The following is a 14,667-nucleotide window of genomic DNA, read 5'->3' as shown; positions in this document are numbered from 1 at the left end:
CGGGGCCCGCCGCGCCCTCCTCCGCGCCCTCGGCGCCCGCCTCGCCGGCCCCCTCGTCCTCGTCCTCCTCGGGCTCGCCCTCGGGCTCAGAGATCTGCGCCGCAATCTGCATCTCGAAGATGGTGTCCTCGCAGAAGCTCACGAACATCTCCATCTTCTCCGACTCGCCGCCCTCGTTCACCACGTCGAAGATGAACTGGCGCTTGGACTCCTTCACCTGCGGCGCGGAGGGGTCGCGATGCGGCTCGTGGCGCTGGAAAGCTGAACCGCCCTCCGCGGCGCGGCGCGGGCTGGCGCGCCTGTGTCAGGGCCCTTTACGCGGGCGCCCGTACCAAGCATTTTACCCAGACGGCCTCATTTCACCCTCACAGCCCCAGACTAGGGGTTGGGATTTCTGTTTTGCAGAGGAGGAAAGAGAGGCCCAGAGCTGGCAGATGTGGGATGCGAATTCCAGCAGTTGCCTCTAGAAGCCGTGTTTTAAAATTCTGCGAGACAGGGGACACAGGGGCTGGGAACAGGCTCTGGCTGGGCAGCTGGGCTCAATCCTGACTCCGCCACTCAGTAGCCCCGTGAATGGGCTGAAACTCTGTTCCTCCATAAACGGGGGTAACAGTAGTATCTAGGTCACAGGGCTGGTTTGTGGGTTATTGAGCTAACTAACAGGTGCTGAGTGATTCGAAGGACTCCAGCACCTGGCGCACCCCAGGAAGTGGGTGCTGTCGCTACCTGCTGCCTGGTGTCTGCTGTGTCATGTAGAGTATGTCAGTTGTGCTATATGATAAGGCAGTGCAGTAACGAGTGCTTCATTACGTTTTTTTGGGTACTTGGGGTTCACATGGGATCTTGACCAGCAGGGGAGAGTAGGGCTGGGACAGGTGAGCAGGAAGAAGCGGGTATCTGTAGGAACAGCACAAGGAAATCTCCCCCAGCAGCCAATGCGGCAGGCAGGCAGGCAGGCAGGCAGGCAAGGCCTGGGGCAAAACTGGGAGGGGAGTGGAAGTGGGGGGCGGTCTGTACTCAGTCCATGTGTGAGGCAGATGTGAATGCAAGGGGGACCCCAGGAGTCAGGGCAGCAGGCACACGAGGACAGGACTCAGGTGTGCACGATCCAGGCACCCACTGACGACACTAAGGTTGCAGTGTGAGAGGGGACGGGTGTGCAGCTGCCTGTGGGCTTCCAGGGAGCAAAATGGAGTGTGAGCACCAGGGGCCTGCAAGGAGCACGCAGACTCGGTGTGCCGTGTGCACGTGCCAGTGTGATGCAGGCAGGGCTGTGGGTGGAGAGTGTGCAGGGTGTGTGGGAAGTGCAAGGGCTGGGGGCCGGGAAGCACATGGGAGCCAAAGTGTGTGAGCAGGCGGGTGTGTGTGCCAGGGCCACACAACTAGGGTAAGTGAACGTGGAAGGGGCCTTGCATACAGGGGACGAGACTGGACACAGCAGGCCCAGGTCCAGGCTGGCCACTGCAGGGCCCTGAGGGTGTCTTGAGAGGGTGGTTCCTGTGTGCATGGCGGATCTGAGCCATGCCAGGGGGGCAGGAGGGCATGAGGGAGGTGATAAGTGAGAGGTGTGGATGCTCATCTGAGGAGCCAGGACCACAGGAAGGCACACTGGCATCCCCAGGGTGTGTGTGGACCCAGAATAATGGGATTCTGCTGTGTGCTGGGACCTCACAGGGCAGCTGAAGACACAGTGGGTCATTCCAGAGCCCCCCCGGTGAATGTCCCAAACGGTGGGCCAAGGCCAAGAGGCTGCTGGGAAGGTGAGCAAGGAGTGGGTAAACATGTGGGCTCAGCATGGGCAGGGCTGCATTGGGTCCATGAAGGCAGGGTGAAATCCCAGGGTGGGTATGCAAGTGGAAGGCAAGGTGTGCAAACACAGCGAACACTGAAGCGTGTGCAGGGGCTGGACATCCGTGCGGGGTCTGCAGAGGCTGCCGGAGAGAATCAGGGTGTGCAGGGGCACAGCAGCGCTCATAACTCATGTGCAGAAGCCGAGCAGACGCCATGCACAGGGGGTGGCTGACCTGGGGCATCTCCCACTGGGCCCGGTTGGTCTCTGAGATCTCGAAGTAGATGCGCTCGATGCGGCGTGAGGCTCCCATGATCTCGATGCGGCCTAGGTAAGGCCGGAAGTACTCGAGGATGCTCTCGGCCAGCTCCAGGAAGGTGCGCAGGCGTGGGTCATGCGGCACGTGCTCCGACAGGTTGGTCAGCAGCACAGCCACGTTGAAACCAATGTCACGGGCTGGCTCCTGGAAGCGGTTGGCGAACTCTTCAAAGTTGATCATTTCGTTTTCATCCGCTTCGGAGCAGGAAATCAGGAACTGGATTTCTGAACCACTGAATTGCTTCTGGCTGTCCATGGCCTAGGGGTAGGCAGGGGCCAGGAGGTCAAGCGGGAGCTTGAGGAGGTACCATGCTCTTCCTCTTAAAACAACTTTGGGCTTTTCATAGAAACAAAAAAGTCGAGAATCGTATCACCAGCCCCTAAGCCTCACACCTAGCAGGCTGGCCTGGGGAAGGTGATACCAGCTATTGAAATACAGGAACGCTGTATGTCCAGAGAGCTGAGCCTCCTTCCACCCAGTTCCAGACAGTTCCTATTCAGAGATGGTAAACATCAGAAAGCTGAAGGAACTCAGCCCTTGGGCAGCAGTGGGTTGTGGTGCTGCTTTGAAATGCTGCCATCCATCCTGCCATTTCCCTCACAATCGCTTCCCTTCCTCTCCTGCACAATGGCGCCTATAGTCTGCACCTAGCCTCTGCTACAGTGGTGACGGTGAGGGGGGCATGAGGGAAGGGAACAGAAGAAGCTGTGACATTTTTCTCTCAGGCTTCTTCCATAAGCGGGGCATGTCCCTGGCTCGGAGGTCAGCTGGGTCCCTGCAGCCGGGTCTGGCAACTCCCCTCTCCTGGGGGACAGCCAGCCTTCCCTCTGGGTCAGGCCATCTCTGGCACAGGCACGCCTCTGGCCGAGCCCCCAGGCTTTTTGCAACCTCTCCTGCCTTTCCCGGCAACTTAGTCATCAACAAAGTGGGGGCCATCAAATTATGACTGAAACATAGTTATATGGCCATCACCCCAGAATTAATGGATGTTCATCGTGACATAAGCCTCAAATGTATATATTTTAAGAACAAAAACACTACAGGAATGACAGTGCACCGTGCTCCATTCTCCCATCTTCCCCGAGGTAACCACTACCCTGGAGTTGGCGTGTCAATACTACCACTACCTCTGGCCCATTGTTTTCTCACCTCTCAACTACATACACACCTACATACATGTGATATCATGTGTTTATTATTTAATGAATTACTAATATCATTTGAAACTTGCATTTTTTATCCAACTGTATGTTTTCCAGTTCTGTACATGTTGACTGTAGATCAAAATGAACTCATTTTCATTGCTGTGTAGTATTCCTGATTTGGAATTACAATACTGTCTAGTCTCCTGAAGGTAAATATTTAGGTTGTTTGTGGATTTTTACTTTATGGAGGACATTTCTTGGCCATTCCTGTGCTGGCCCCCTGTGCATTTTTGCAAGAGGTCCTCTAAGGAAGTTTTTCAAATATTTTGACTATACCCACAGTAAGAATGCATTTTACAATGTGACTCAAAAGGAAAAAAAGGTTTCATGACACATCTGACTTTTGCTATGCAACGCACTCTGCAATAGTCTATTTTATTTTTTAAAGATGCCGGTCATGACTTTACCAGATGAATTTCATGACTCACACATGGGTTGCAACATTTGAGAATTGCTGCTCTGGGGTCTGAACAGAAGCAAAATTCTCTGGCTCTAAAAAGTGCTTTGTAGCCAAGATCTTTGCAAAATGCTTTCTAAATGAGTAACAGACTTTGCAAATCATAAAGGGCTCTAGAAACCACAGAGTGTGGAGACATAATCACACAGGAACTCCTCACCTTCTACCCTGCCCTAGCACCTGCCTCCTCCCCTTCCACACTGGGTGACACTACCCCTTTTCCAAGGGTTGGCACTGATGCCCAAGGCCATTCCATGCCAACGACTACTGGAGCTACACCTGTGCCCTGACCGCTCCCCAAGGTTCAGACACACAGCACTGAAACCCCACCTGACATTTGCGGACCCTCCCCCCCACATTGGACATGGCCCAAACCGATCTCTTGATTTCAAAACCTCTCCCTCCCCCAGCCTTAGCCATCTCAGGAATAGCATCACCACCCACCCAGGTGCTTCAGCTAAAATCTTTGAGTCATCCTCCACCCCCCTTTTATCTCCCCGCCCACCCCATCTGTCACCTCCGCTCTCAGTAAGTCTAGGAGCCACTGCTGCGCCCCCTTGCAAAGCCCCCGTTGCATCTGCTCTTGTTTCCCATTGCCTGCCCCTGGGCCATCAGCGCACCCCTCCTTGGTCTCCCTGCTTGCCGCCTGTCCCCCAGCCCGCTCCCCACACATTGCCAGAGGGAGGGACCCTATCAACACCTGAGTCAGGGCACATCCCGTCCCTGCTCCGAGTCCCCCCTTGCTCCTCTCATTTAAGTCCAAAGCCACTGTCCTCCTTGCCGCAAGCCACCCAGCAGGGCTGCCCCCAACTCTGACATGTTGCCCCTCTCCTCCCCAGCAGCCTCGCCAGTCACACAGGCTTCTTTTCCTCTGGTTCCCGCCTCTCAGCCTTTCCACTCGCGGCCCCTGGCCCGGGCAGCTGAACCTGCCCCACCTGTGTGGTTCCTTTGTCAGTGTCCTCCTGCCCCCGCTCCCATTGTTGGGGCTGACCCAACCCACGCACTCTCACACGCCACCCTGCTTATTTTCAGACCACAGGTTATCTCCTGAAATGACATTTTTTTTTTTTTTTACTTTTTTATCATCTGCCGCGCCCCCCTGGGCTACCTGCCTGGGGGATGGGAGCGCTCTGTTTGGTGTGTTGCTGCATACAGTGGGTGCCCAACACATACTTGCCAAGTGAATAAAGCATCTTGACAGCTGAGAAGCATCAAATAGCATTACTCTTTTTGAAAATTTTTTGAAAAAAATCCTGTGAAGAAAAATCCCAAATGGAAAGAAACTGGGGGCCTCCCTGGTGGCGCAGGGGTTAAGTCTCAGGCTGTCAAGCTGTCACAGCCACTGTGGCCTGAGTTTGATCCCTGAGTTTGGCCCCCTGCGTGGCCCACACAGCACAGCAGACCTCTCTTGTCTCCCTGCTGTCCTCCTCAGCAGTAGATTTCAGTAGATCCACCTGTTCTGCTCCCCATTCTGTCTCTGGTGAACCCTCTCAGTTATTCGACACAATTTTTTTTGTTTGTTTTTTAAAACAACCATTTGCAATGGATGGGATCACCTTGTTTGTCCTTTAAACCAGCAACCCACTTTGGGAAGTTTACCCCTGGATATAACTGCGCACACAGAATGAGGTGTGTCCAAGCGTAATCACTGTGGTCAGCACTGCTATAGCCGCCAGGGAACCTTCCTCAGTACATGGGCTTCCAGCTGGCTCAGAGAATTGTGAAGAAAAAAAAATCTTGAAATATTACAGGAGTAAATTCTGACAAGAGTAAATTCTTCATGGCAAATGTACTTGGAACCACCAGGAAGGGCTTCCTACTGGTGCCAGGTGCCCTGGAATCTGGCACGAACTTATCAGTGAAGATGTGTTTTGCAAGCTGTCGAGAACCCTGTCCAGAAGAAGGCAGGATGCCACAAAGCAGTGCTATCATTTTTTCCATGCATATTTACATGTGAATGGGAATGTAAAAATAAAGCAGCTGGTGAGCTATGTACCAAGTAGGTAACATTGCAGCATTTAGCGTGGTGGGAAAAGAACAGGACTGAGGATGGAAGCCAAAGGCGACCCAAACACGGCTGTAAGTTCTAAATTTCCAAGAGGAACTATGCTCCTGATTTACCTATGTAGTTTAAAATTAAGAAAATATCTTAAAAGATTTTCTACCCAGGAGTGGGGAATGGGATCAAAAACTGTGGAGGGAGGGAAATGCACTGAACTATGGTGATGGTACATGGGTGATTTGGTGATGGGAAGCCCACAGGGATTGCAACTGAGATGGAAAAATGCACAAAAATTTGTAAAAATAAACTATTATAAAATTTAAATTTTTTTTCTACCCCAAAAATCAAGTATTCTGCAAGGCCCCCAAAACATCTAATAATAACATAAGCAAAGATGAACAGACTTCCCTTACTAGAGATAACATACCAGCCTAATCTATCAAGAGCTCCTAGAAATCAAGAAGAAAAATACCAGCATCTCAACACAGAAATAAACCAAGGATATGATCAGTTCACAAAACCACCAATATAAAAGGAAAAACGTGCAAAATACTTTAACCACATTCGTCAAGGTGAAATAATGAATTAAAACTGCCCTGCAATGCCATTTTCACCTATCAGATTGGCAAAGATCCAATTATATGACACTGTGGTCTAGTGGTGAGACTGGGGGAGACAGGCACCCTCACATATCACTGTAGGGAAGGAAAATGGGGGACAAAAATTTGTCCAGACAACAAACGTGTTTATCCTTTAAACCAGCAATCTGCCTTGGGAAGTTTGCCCTTGGATAGAGCTGCACACGCAGAAAGAGGGGTGTCCAAGCGTAATCACTATGGTCAGTGCTGCCAGTAGCCCCCAGGGAGCCTTCCTCAGCACATTTACCGCCTCTGCAACACAGTTACAGTATCTGCTCCTTTGAACAGTGTGCAACATGCACAGCTATCCAAGGCAGCTCTGAGTGGAGTCATGAAGAAAGCTCAGGCAAACACATACTATCAAAAAGCTGGTCTTGAGCCTCAAAAATGTCCGGGTCATGAAAAGCAGAACGTGAAGGCACATTCCGACTCCAGGAGATGAAAGAGACAGGACGCAGTATCCAAATCCTTACCCTGGACCGGCTCCCGGGTGGGGGTAGGGTTTCTCAGACTGGGGGAAACTGAACAGGTCTACAGACAGGCGCATCACAGCAAGGTTTCCTAATTTGCATAGTAGATCTGTGGTTATGTAAGAGAATGAATTTGTTCTGAGGAGATACGCCCCAAAGTATTTAGAAGTAAGGGGAATCATGACAGAGCAAAAGTGGTAAAAAGCTAACATTCAGGCAGTCTGGACCTTCAGAAAAGTTCATGGACTATTTCTGCAACTCCTCTATAAGCCGGAAGTGATTCTAAAAGAAAAAGTTAATAATGTGGTGCTGGAAAAGACCCCGCAGTGCTAACAGAAATAACAGCAGCTAGCATCTCGAGGGTTCCCGTGTCCCAGACACTGCCCACACAGTGTCCACCTTCGTGGCAGTCCTGGGGGCAGTTAATGCTATTATCCCAGTCCCATTTCACAAAGGAGGAAGCTGAGGCTCATAGTAGATAAAGAGCTGACCTGTGGGGAGAGGGGAGAACTGGGGTGGGAGGGGGACAGGAACAGATGAGCAGGCTCCTGGAGACAGCTGTCCCTGCACTCCCCTTGCCACTATTTAAGCCTGTGGTATTGTTAGCGAATGTCTCCCTCACCAGACTGTAGGCCCCATGAGGGTAGGGCTGTGTCTGTCTGGGGCACTGCTGTGGCCATTCTACCAGCACAGAGGAGAAAGCTGGCAGATGTTTCTCAATTGAATAACAACAGAAATAACAGTTCTCACCTATGTGAATGTATTTCATCTTCAGAAAAAACTGTGAGGGCCTTGGTGGTGGGCACAGGGTGATGACATGTATGTGAAGAGCTATCTCAAAAACAAACAAACAAAAAACCCCAAGGACTGTTTGATCCCCATTTTACAGATATACAAACTAAGGCTCACAGAGAAATCTCTTGCCGAAGGTAGGCAGCCAGGAAGGGTGTGACCTGCACTTGGCATCCCCATCCACCTGCCTTCCAGCACCCACCTTCTGGAAGTCCTTCTTGGAGATGAGGCCACGGGGATCAGTGACATAGTCCTGGAAAGCTTCAGAACCCACGATGTCCTTGAGTTTCAGGAACATGTCAAAGAACTTGAGGATCATCTCCACGTTGGATGAGGATTCCACAAGCATGTCCACCATCTGCCGGGCAATCATGCCGTTCACCACGTTCCCTGCAGGCAGCCCAAGTCAGTGCCTCCTTTCTGGACCCTCGCCGGCTTGCCTCCCTGTCCAGCCTGGGAGCCACCCCTGGCTCTCCAGGAGCCTCCGTGCTGGTGGATGCTTCTCTGGCTAGCGCCCAAGCCTCCTCTCCAAGGACGTGGGTCTCTCCTGCATTGTACTCATCATGTGTGAACCTGGCTGGTCCTTTCTGTCTGCCTCCCCCAAGAGCAGGGAGAGTCACCGAAAAAAGGAAGGATGGCATAAACTCACAACAGATGCCACATGCCATGCCAAGGGCTACACTGGCATGATCTCATCATTGTAAGGGAGGTGTAGAAGATCCATTTTTACAGATGAAAAGACTGGGCCTCAGAAAAGTCACATATTCAGGGTGACAAAATCAGTAAGGGGGTAGGAGGACTTGAACCCAGAACCACATGACCTGAGCCTTCCATTAGCCCACAGAGATCAGGCAGGTCCATAGGTAAATGAGGTAGGCAAAGGGAATACAGTAAGGAGAGGCAGAGACTGTGGAAAACTCGGATTCCACACTCCTTATTAAAGGCAGCAGCTGAAGCTTGGCTCCAGCCTCTTTTTGCATCTTACAGTTTTAATGTAATTTTAGAATTACATAAAAGTACAGGAGCAGTACAAAGAATCCTCATACAAAATAGATTCAACAAATGCTGAAATTTTGCCACATTTGCTTTATAAGCTCCCCTTTGTTTTCCTGAACCCTTGAGAGTAAGTTGCTGACAGTAACCCCTAAACATTTTCATTTTTATGTCTTATAAGACAAAAACATTCTCTTACATACTCAGTGCAGTCATTAAAGTGAGGAGATTTAATGATGATATAATCCAATTACTTCATCTAGTCAAGCTGATTTTTGCTATGTGAGAATGCGGACCTAGTGTCACCAAATCTTTCAAATATCAAGGATAGCTGGAAATATGATACTTAAAGAATCATCTGATTTTTAAAAGCAAATGACTAGTTGCAAAAAAAAAAAAAAAACCCAATGTTCTAAGAGGTTCATTCATTGCAATATTGTTTATAATAGCAACATATTGTTGGTGGCATAGGGATTAATTCTCAGCACTATCATATTCTTGTCACAGAAGCCTGAGTTTGATCCCCATCCAGGGAGCTAATCCACATATGGTAGAGCAGACCTTTCTTGTCTCGCCCACTGGTCCCCTTAGTGGTGTTTTTCAATGAATCTGCCTATTCTGCTCCCCACTCTGTCTGGTGAATCCTTCATTCTCACGCCCCTGCACCTCTTTAAAAAATAGAAAAACATGTTTTTAAACTTTCAATATCAACAGAAGTATAATTAAATAAATCACTGCACACCTACACAATGGAGTACTATACAGCTATATAAAAGAACACCATCTTTATGAACTGCTATAGTAAAGGTCCCTTATCTACTAGTAAAATTGTTTATTAATTAGTAAAGAATTTTGATTTATGTTTATTTTAAATCACTAAGTTTGGGATATGTCTGTTAGCAAAATAAATAACTACCAAGTAAATACATAAATAAAAGTAGCCAAGCCACCCATCTTATTAACATTTCTCTGGGGAGTCAGTAAATGTGTACAGTCAGAGCCTGGCACATGTTAAGTGCTCAGTGAGGGTTTGCTGAGCTTGTTACTGGAACTTTTTTATACAGATCCCCACATAATGTTGAAGGTTAGGGTCCCCCAGGGTTCAGTAGGTCATTCTCAGACTTGTCTACACCGTTGTGCCCTTCCCTGACCCCATCCACTGGTTCTCACCTTCGAGCAGCGACAGCAGCATCACCACCATGTCCTTCTGTAGATCCAGCAGCTCCTTCAATAGCTCGATCTGACTTGAGTCCTAGAAATCCCAAACCCCAGCCTTGTGAGGACCGGGCTGCAGAGATGCCTCCCCCACCTCTGCAGCTTCAGCCCTTCCTCATCCACCCGACAGAACTAGGACTCCTTTTCTTCCCTCTTACCTCCGAGGGGACCCGAGTCCAGACATGTTCCTCGGAAGCAGGGGAAGGGGCAGAGAAACACGATTGTGGGGGTGGGGGTGGTGTTTGAGGGGGAGCAGAGCTAATAGGTGATGTGTGGGAGCAAAGGCTGGCAGACAAGGAGGAATGGGAGGAGTCTGGAGCTTAGAGAGCCCCAAAGCCCCATCTGGAGCAGAGAGAGGTAGAGACAGGGGCAAACAGAGGATAGAGACACAGGTCGGGGAAGGAATGAATGTCAGCACCGTGCCTGGTATTTGATACATTTGTTGAATGAATGTGTGATGGAAAAAGAGGGACACAGGCTTCAGGAAGAAGGCTGGAGGAGATAGCCACATGCTTCTGGTAAAGTGGGGGGGCAGTGCGGGGACATTTCCTCCGGTGTCACAATGTCTCATGTAGGCTGCAGGAGCTCCCAAAGCAAACGTGTGCGTATGGTCACTCTTAATATCACATTGAGCTACATCAAATTGCCAATATTTGCTCATCTGACCCACAAAGTGGGTTCTACCATATGGTTCTTCCTTAAAAAAATGAAGACAAGGGAAGGAGATGGGATGCAAGTCTTCTGTCTGTACCCAGGACTGGCTGTAGGGTCGTGATGTTCTGGAGTTCCTAGCACATTTCCAAAGGTCCAAAGCTCTGTGTTCTGTACCTAACCTGCTTGGATCTCAAGATCCATGACCCAGGCTTTTGCTTTGCTTAGAAGCTCCACTCTCAGAGCGGAGCTAAGCCCTGGTTCGAGGGGTGGCTCTATGAGTGGATCTGTCCAACCACAGTCTTCTTCTTTCCCCTAGCCACAGTCACAGCTCAGGGGTGGGCATGCGACCCAGTTGTACAATAGGAGGGCATCAAAGGTCTTTTCCAGAGGCGCTGATGAAAGAGGGGGCTTCGTCCCTGGAGCTACTAGGGGCTGCTGGAGGGCCAGGGCGCTATTTTCCCAGCCTGTGAAGATAGCCGACTTGACCAGGAAGTCAGACCAAAAGACGTTTCTGCTGACTGTGAAGCTATAGTCTTTTTTGCCCCTTAAGCTACCACTTTGCGATGGGTTTCTAGCCTGAGACCACAACTGATGAATGAGCAAGAGTTGTAATTCTACACTAAGAAGTGTTCTCTAAAGTTTTGAGAGTACACAGAAGTGTGTTGTAAATTCAGATCCTTTCAAAAAGTCACAGAGCACCTGACAGGGTATGGCTAATCACTGTGGCACCTCTGAGCAAATTAGAAAAGGCTCCTCTTCCTCAAGACTTCCTCCTGGGAAATTATGATATGCAGAACAGTTTACTGCCATCTGCTGGAAAATCATCGTAATAAATACGGTACATCTGTGAAGTGTAGGATGGGGCTGGTGGCCCCTCGGATGGTGAGCCCTGGTGCTGTGGATATGATCAGGCTGAGTCTGTTTACCAGACCGAAGCGCAGCAAATGGAGAAAAGTGTTCGCGAGACACTGACAAGGCTGCACTGACAAGGGGTGGTGGGGCAAGGGGGCGCAAGCGTTCCAGAAGTGGGAGGTAGGATCGACAGGGACCTTACGTCATGGGTGCCCGGGAGGGGCCTCATCTGCCGCAGGCAGAATAAAGAAAACACTCCTGGAGCGGGCCCTGCACTAGAAGCCTGCCCCGCCCCTTCCCCAGGATCGTGCGAATCCGAGAGGGCCGCCGGCAGGAAATAGCCAATCACAGAGCAGCGCCGGGGCTGGGGCGGGGCCCCAGGGGCGGGGCCCGAAAGTCAGCCGCGCGCACGTTCGGACGCGACACCAGCCGACAGGTGGGGGCAGAGTCGACGGGGTCAGGCGACAGCCAATCCGGAGGGAAGTCTCGGCCGCGCCGCGGGACAGTCTGCGGGTCTGACTGGCTCGGGGCCAGGCTGGGGCTAGGGCCAGTTGGGGGCTGCCCCGGAGCAGGCGGGATGGGAGCGAGAGGGGTCCAGACCTGAGCGAGCTTCATCATCATGTGAGCGAACACGTGCAGGAATCCTACCACGGCGTCCCAGAGGCGGCTGTGCGCCAGGCTCTGCTGGTTCCCGGTGCAGGGGCCCTGCGGGCCGAGAGCGGCTTGAGCGCCTGGCTGGGCGCGGGCGCGGGCCAGCCCCTCTCCGCGCCAGCGGCTGGTCCTACCTGGATGTACTCCGTGAGGCTGTTGAACACCTGTTTAGCCACGGACATGGCTTTGGAAAAGTTCCTCTTGCCCTGCTCCTCGATGACATCCTTGCCGGAGTAGTACCAGTAGAAGTCGCTGATGGACTCCTGGGGGACCGACCGGGTTCAGGGGGGTGCTGGGGCCAAGCGTGTCCCTACAGATCCCCACCCAGGTCATACCTGGCACCCCTCCCCCCAGCCTCACCTGTAGCCGCAGGAGGTAGTCCACTGTGCAGATGATGATATTGATAGTGGTCGTGTTCCCTGTCTGCGTCCGTAGGTAATTTTGGAAATCTGGCAAGAAATGACAAGTCATTCGTGGATCATCTATCCTGTACTAAAGGAAGTGGGGAGAGGATCATTTATTGATGAGTGCCTTTGGTAAGCCAGAGGGATACCATCATTCTATTATTTAATAACTTCATCGAGTACCTTATGCATGCCAGCGGAAGCGGAAGGATCGTTTATTTAGGTAATGGCTAGCTGTAGCTGCCTATTACGAGCCAGAGTGGTGGAGTCACTTATTCATCATATCTTTCCAAAGAGTATTTATTGAACAACTACAATACAGCAGGGAAACGGGGAGCATCAGCCCTCCATTTGCTCCCAGAAATGTGCGGCATGCCTCCTATGTGCTTGAGATGGAGGATGTTTTCTATCTTTCCCTTTTCAAATATTTGTTCATATTTTCAAATTATTTACCGAGCACCACCAAAAGCCAGAGATAGGCATGGGTTATCTTTTTTCATTTATTTATTCAAATTATATCTATGGAGCATATTGTTTGTGGATGGCAGATGAAGAGAGAGCACCTATTTTTTGGTACAGCAATTTGGTTGCACATTTACTATGTGCCAGACACTACTCTAAAAAGGCCCTGGGGATACAGCAGTAAAAAAAAATTTTTTTTTGAAATTGTAAAAACAAAGTCCCTCCTTGTAAAAACAAACTCCTTTGAGGAGTTTCTATACCATGCAGTCATTTCTCAGCCTTTCTTGACTGCAACTTATGTCAGGAAAATCCATTTTACATTGAGACCGAGAACATGGCTTTAATCTGAAGTTATAGCCACACATACCTGAAACAGAAATCTCACATGTCCCTACCGTATGCCATGCACACGGTATGCCCTTATTACTCTAACTGACTATAAAAGAACTGTTACCTCAGCCCGCTTAATTTGAAGTACTGGTAGCTGTCAACCTCTTGCCTGGGCTGCACATTAGAATCACCCGGAAGTTTATCCCAGTGCTGGGTTAAGGGGTTGGAGTAGAAAAATAAATATAATAAAATAAAAATCTCAGTTCTGGAAGATAAAAATCAAGAGTGGCTGGGAGTAAAAAATAAAAATGCTACTGCTCAGGCCCTATCTCAGAGCAATTAAATTAGGATGGGGGGGTAAAAGGGGGCTAATTCTCAGCTCTGTCACTACGAAGGCCCACCTTCAAGGCCTGGGCCTGCTGGGGAGTTAGCCCACAGGGCACAGCAGACCTCTCCCAACCGGCCCACTGCTCCCCTCAGCAGTGTATTTCACTCCATCCTCCTGTTCTGCTCCCCACTCTGTCTCTGGAGAATCCTATCACCCCCGCACCTGTGGCCTGTACCTTAGCTCTTGTATGCATAAATAAATAAATCTTTAAAGAATAATAATAATAAATTTTAAAAGAACCCCTGCCATAAACGGATTCAGAATGAGTTGGTTGCCCTTATTTGAAAAACGCAGTTCTACGGCAGAAAGCCAGTGACTTAGAGCTGAGTGTGGGTATGTGGGGTTATGAGGCCATTCTTTCTGCTTCTACACAAACAATAAAGCACTATTCATGGGTAAACGGGGGTGCGGGTGGGAAATACTGAGCAGATCAGGCAGGTCGTGAGGTGGGAAACTCAGGGCTGGAGGAACCCACAGGAGCTACCTGACTCAGCCTGGGTGGTCAGGGAAGACTTCCTGGAGGAGGGGACTCTGAGCTGAGATTTGAAAGTAAAAATTGGCTGGGTAAGTTCCGGCTTGTGTGCTCAGGTATGTTACTGAACCTCATGGACTCTGGGGACCACAACAGACCCTATGTGGTAGAGCTGCTGTGAGGTTTTAACACAGCGCACAGAAAGAATTGAGGGAGCGCCAGGTAGAGGCAAGCTCTAGAATTGTTTACTGTCTTAAAGACGGTGCTGAGGTTAAGAGCTTTTCTTTGGGGCAATGCTTCTCAATGTGTGGGGTCCCAAAATAGCAGCTGCAGACTCTTGGGAAATTGTTAAAATTGCAAACTCCTGGATTCCACCCCAGAACGATTAAATCAGAAAATTTTGGGTGGGACCCAGAAGTCTGGATTTTAACAAGGCTGTGTTTCTTAGCTCTTGGTTTGAGAACCACCTCTGTGGACCTATTTGCCAAAAGATCAATTCATCTAACTACTGAGGCAAGAGAGGCAGACTCCAATCAAGCTCTTTTAACGTGCGTAGCAAGGTCAAGTTGCATGG

General features: G+C 50.1%; 1 protein-coding gene across 1 annotated transcript in view; it reads right to left on the bottom strand.

The window, feature by feature from the left end:
• Positions 1-14,667, bottom strand: part of RYR1 (ryanodine receptor 1 (skeletal)) — a 97,012-nt gene that overhangs the window by 12,157 nt on the left and 70,188 nt on the right. The window contains exons 83-89 of the mRNA XM_012730493.1: positions 12,398-12,486; positions 12,172-12,300; positions 11,987-12,091; positions 9,836-9,917; positions 7,875-8,062; positions 2,025-2,366; positions 7-217 (exon numbers count right to left, since the gene is read on the bottom strand). Of these exons, the coding sequence (XP_012585947.1) occupies positions 7-217; positions 2,025-2,366; positions 7,875-8,062; positions 9,836-9,917; positions 11,987-12,091; positions 12,172-12,300; positions 12,398-12,486 (1,146 nt within the window). The remainder of the gene's footprint in view (positions 1-6; positions 218-2,024; positions 2,367-7,874; positions 8,063-9,835; positions 9,918-11,986; positions 12,092-12,171; positions 12,301-12,397; positions 12,487-14,667) is intronic.

This window comes from Condylura cristata, unplaced genomic scaffold (genome assembly GCF_000260355.1).
Source record: "Condylura cristata isolate star-nosed mole 26May11 unplaced genomic scaffold, ConCri1.0 scaffold00028, whole genome shotgun sequence".
NCBI classification, from domain to species: Eukaryota; Metazoa; Chordata; class Mammalia; order Eulipotyphla; family Talpidae; genus Condylura; species Condylura cristata.
This window is presented reverse-complemented; position numbering and strand designations above follow the sequence as displayed.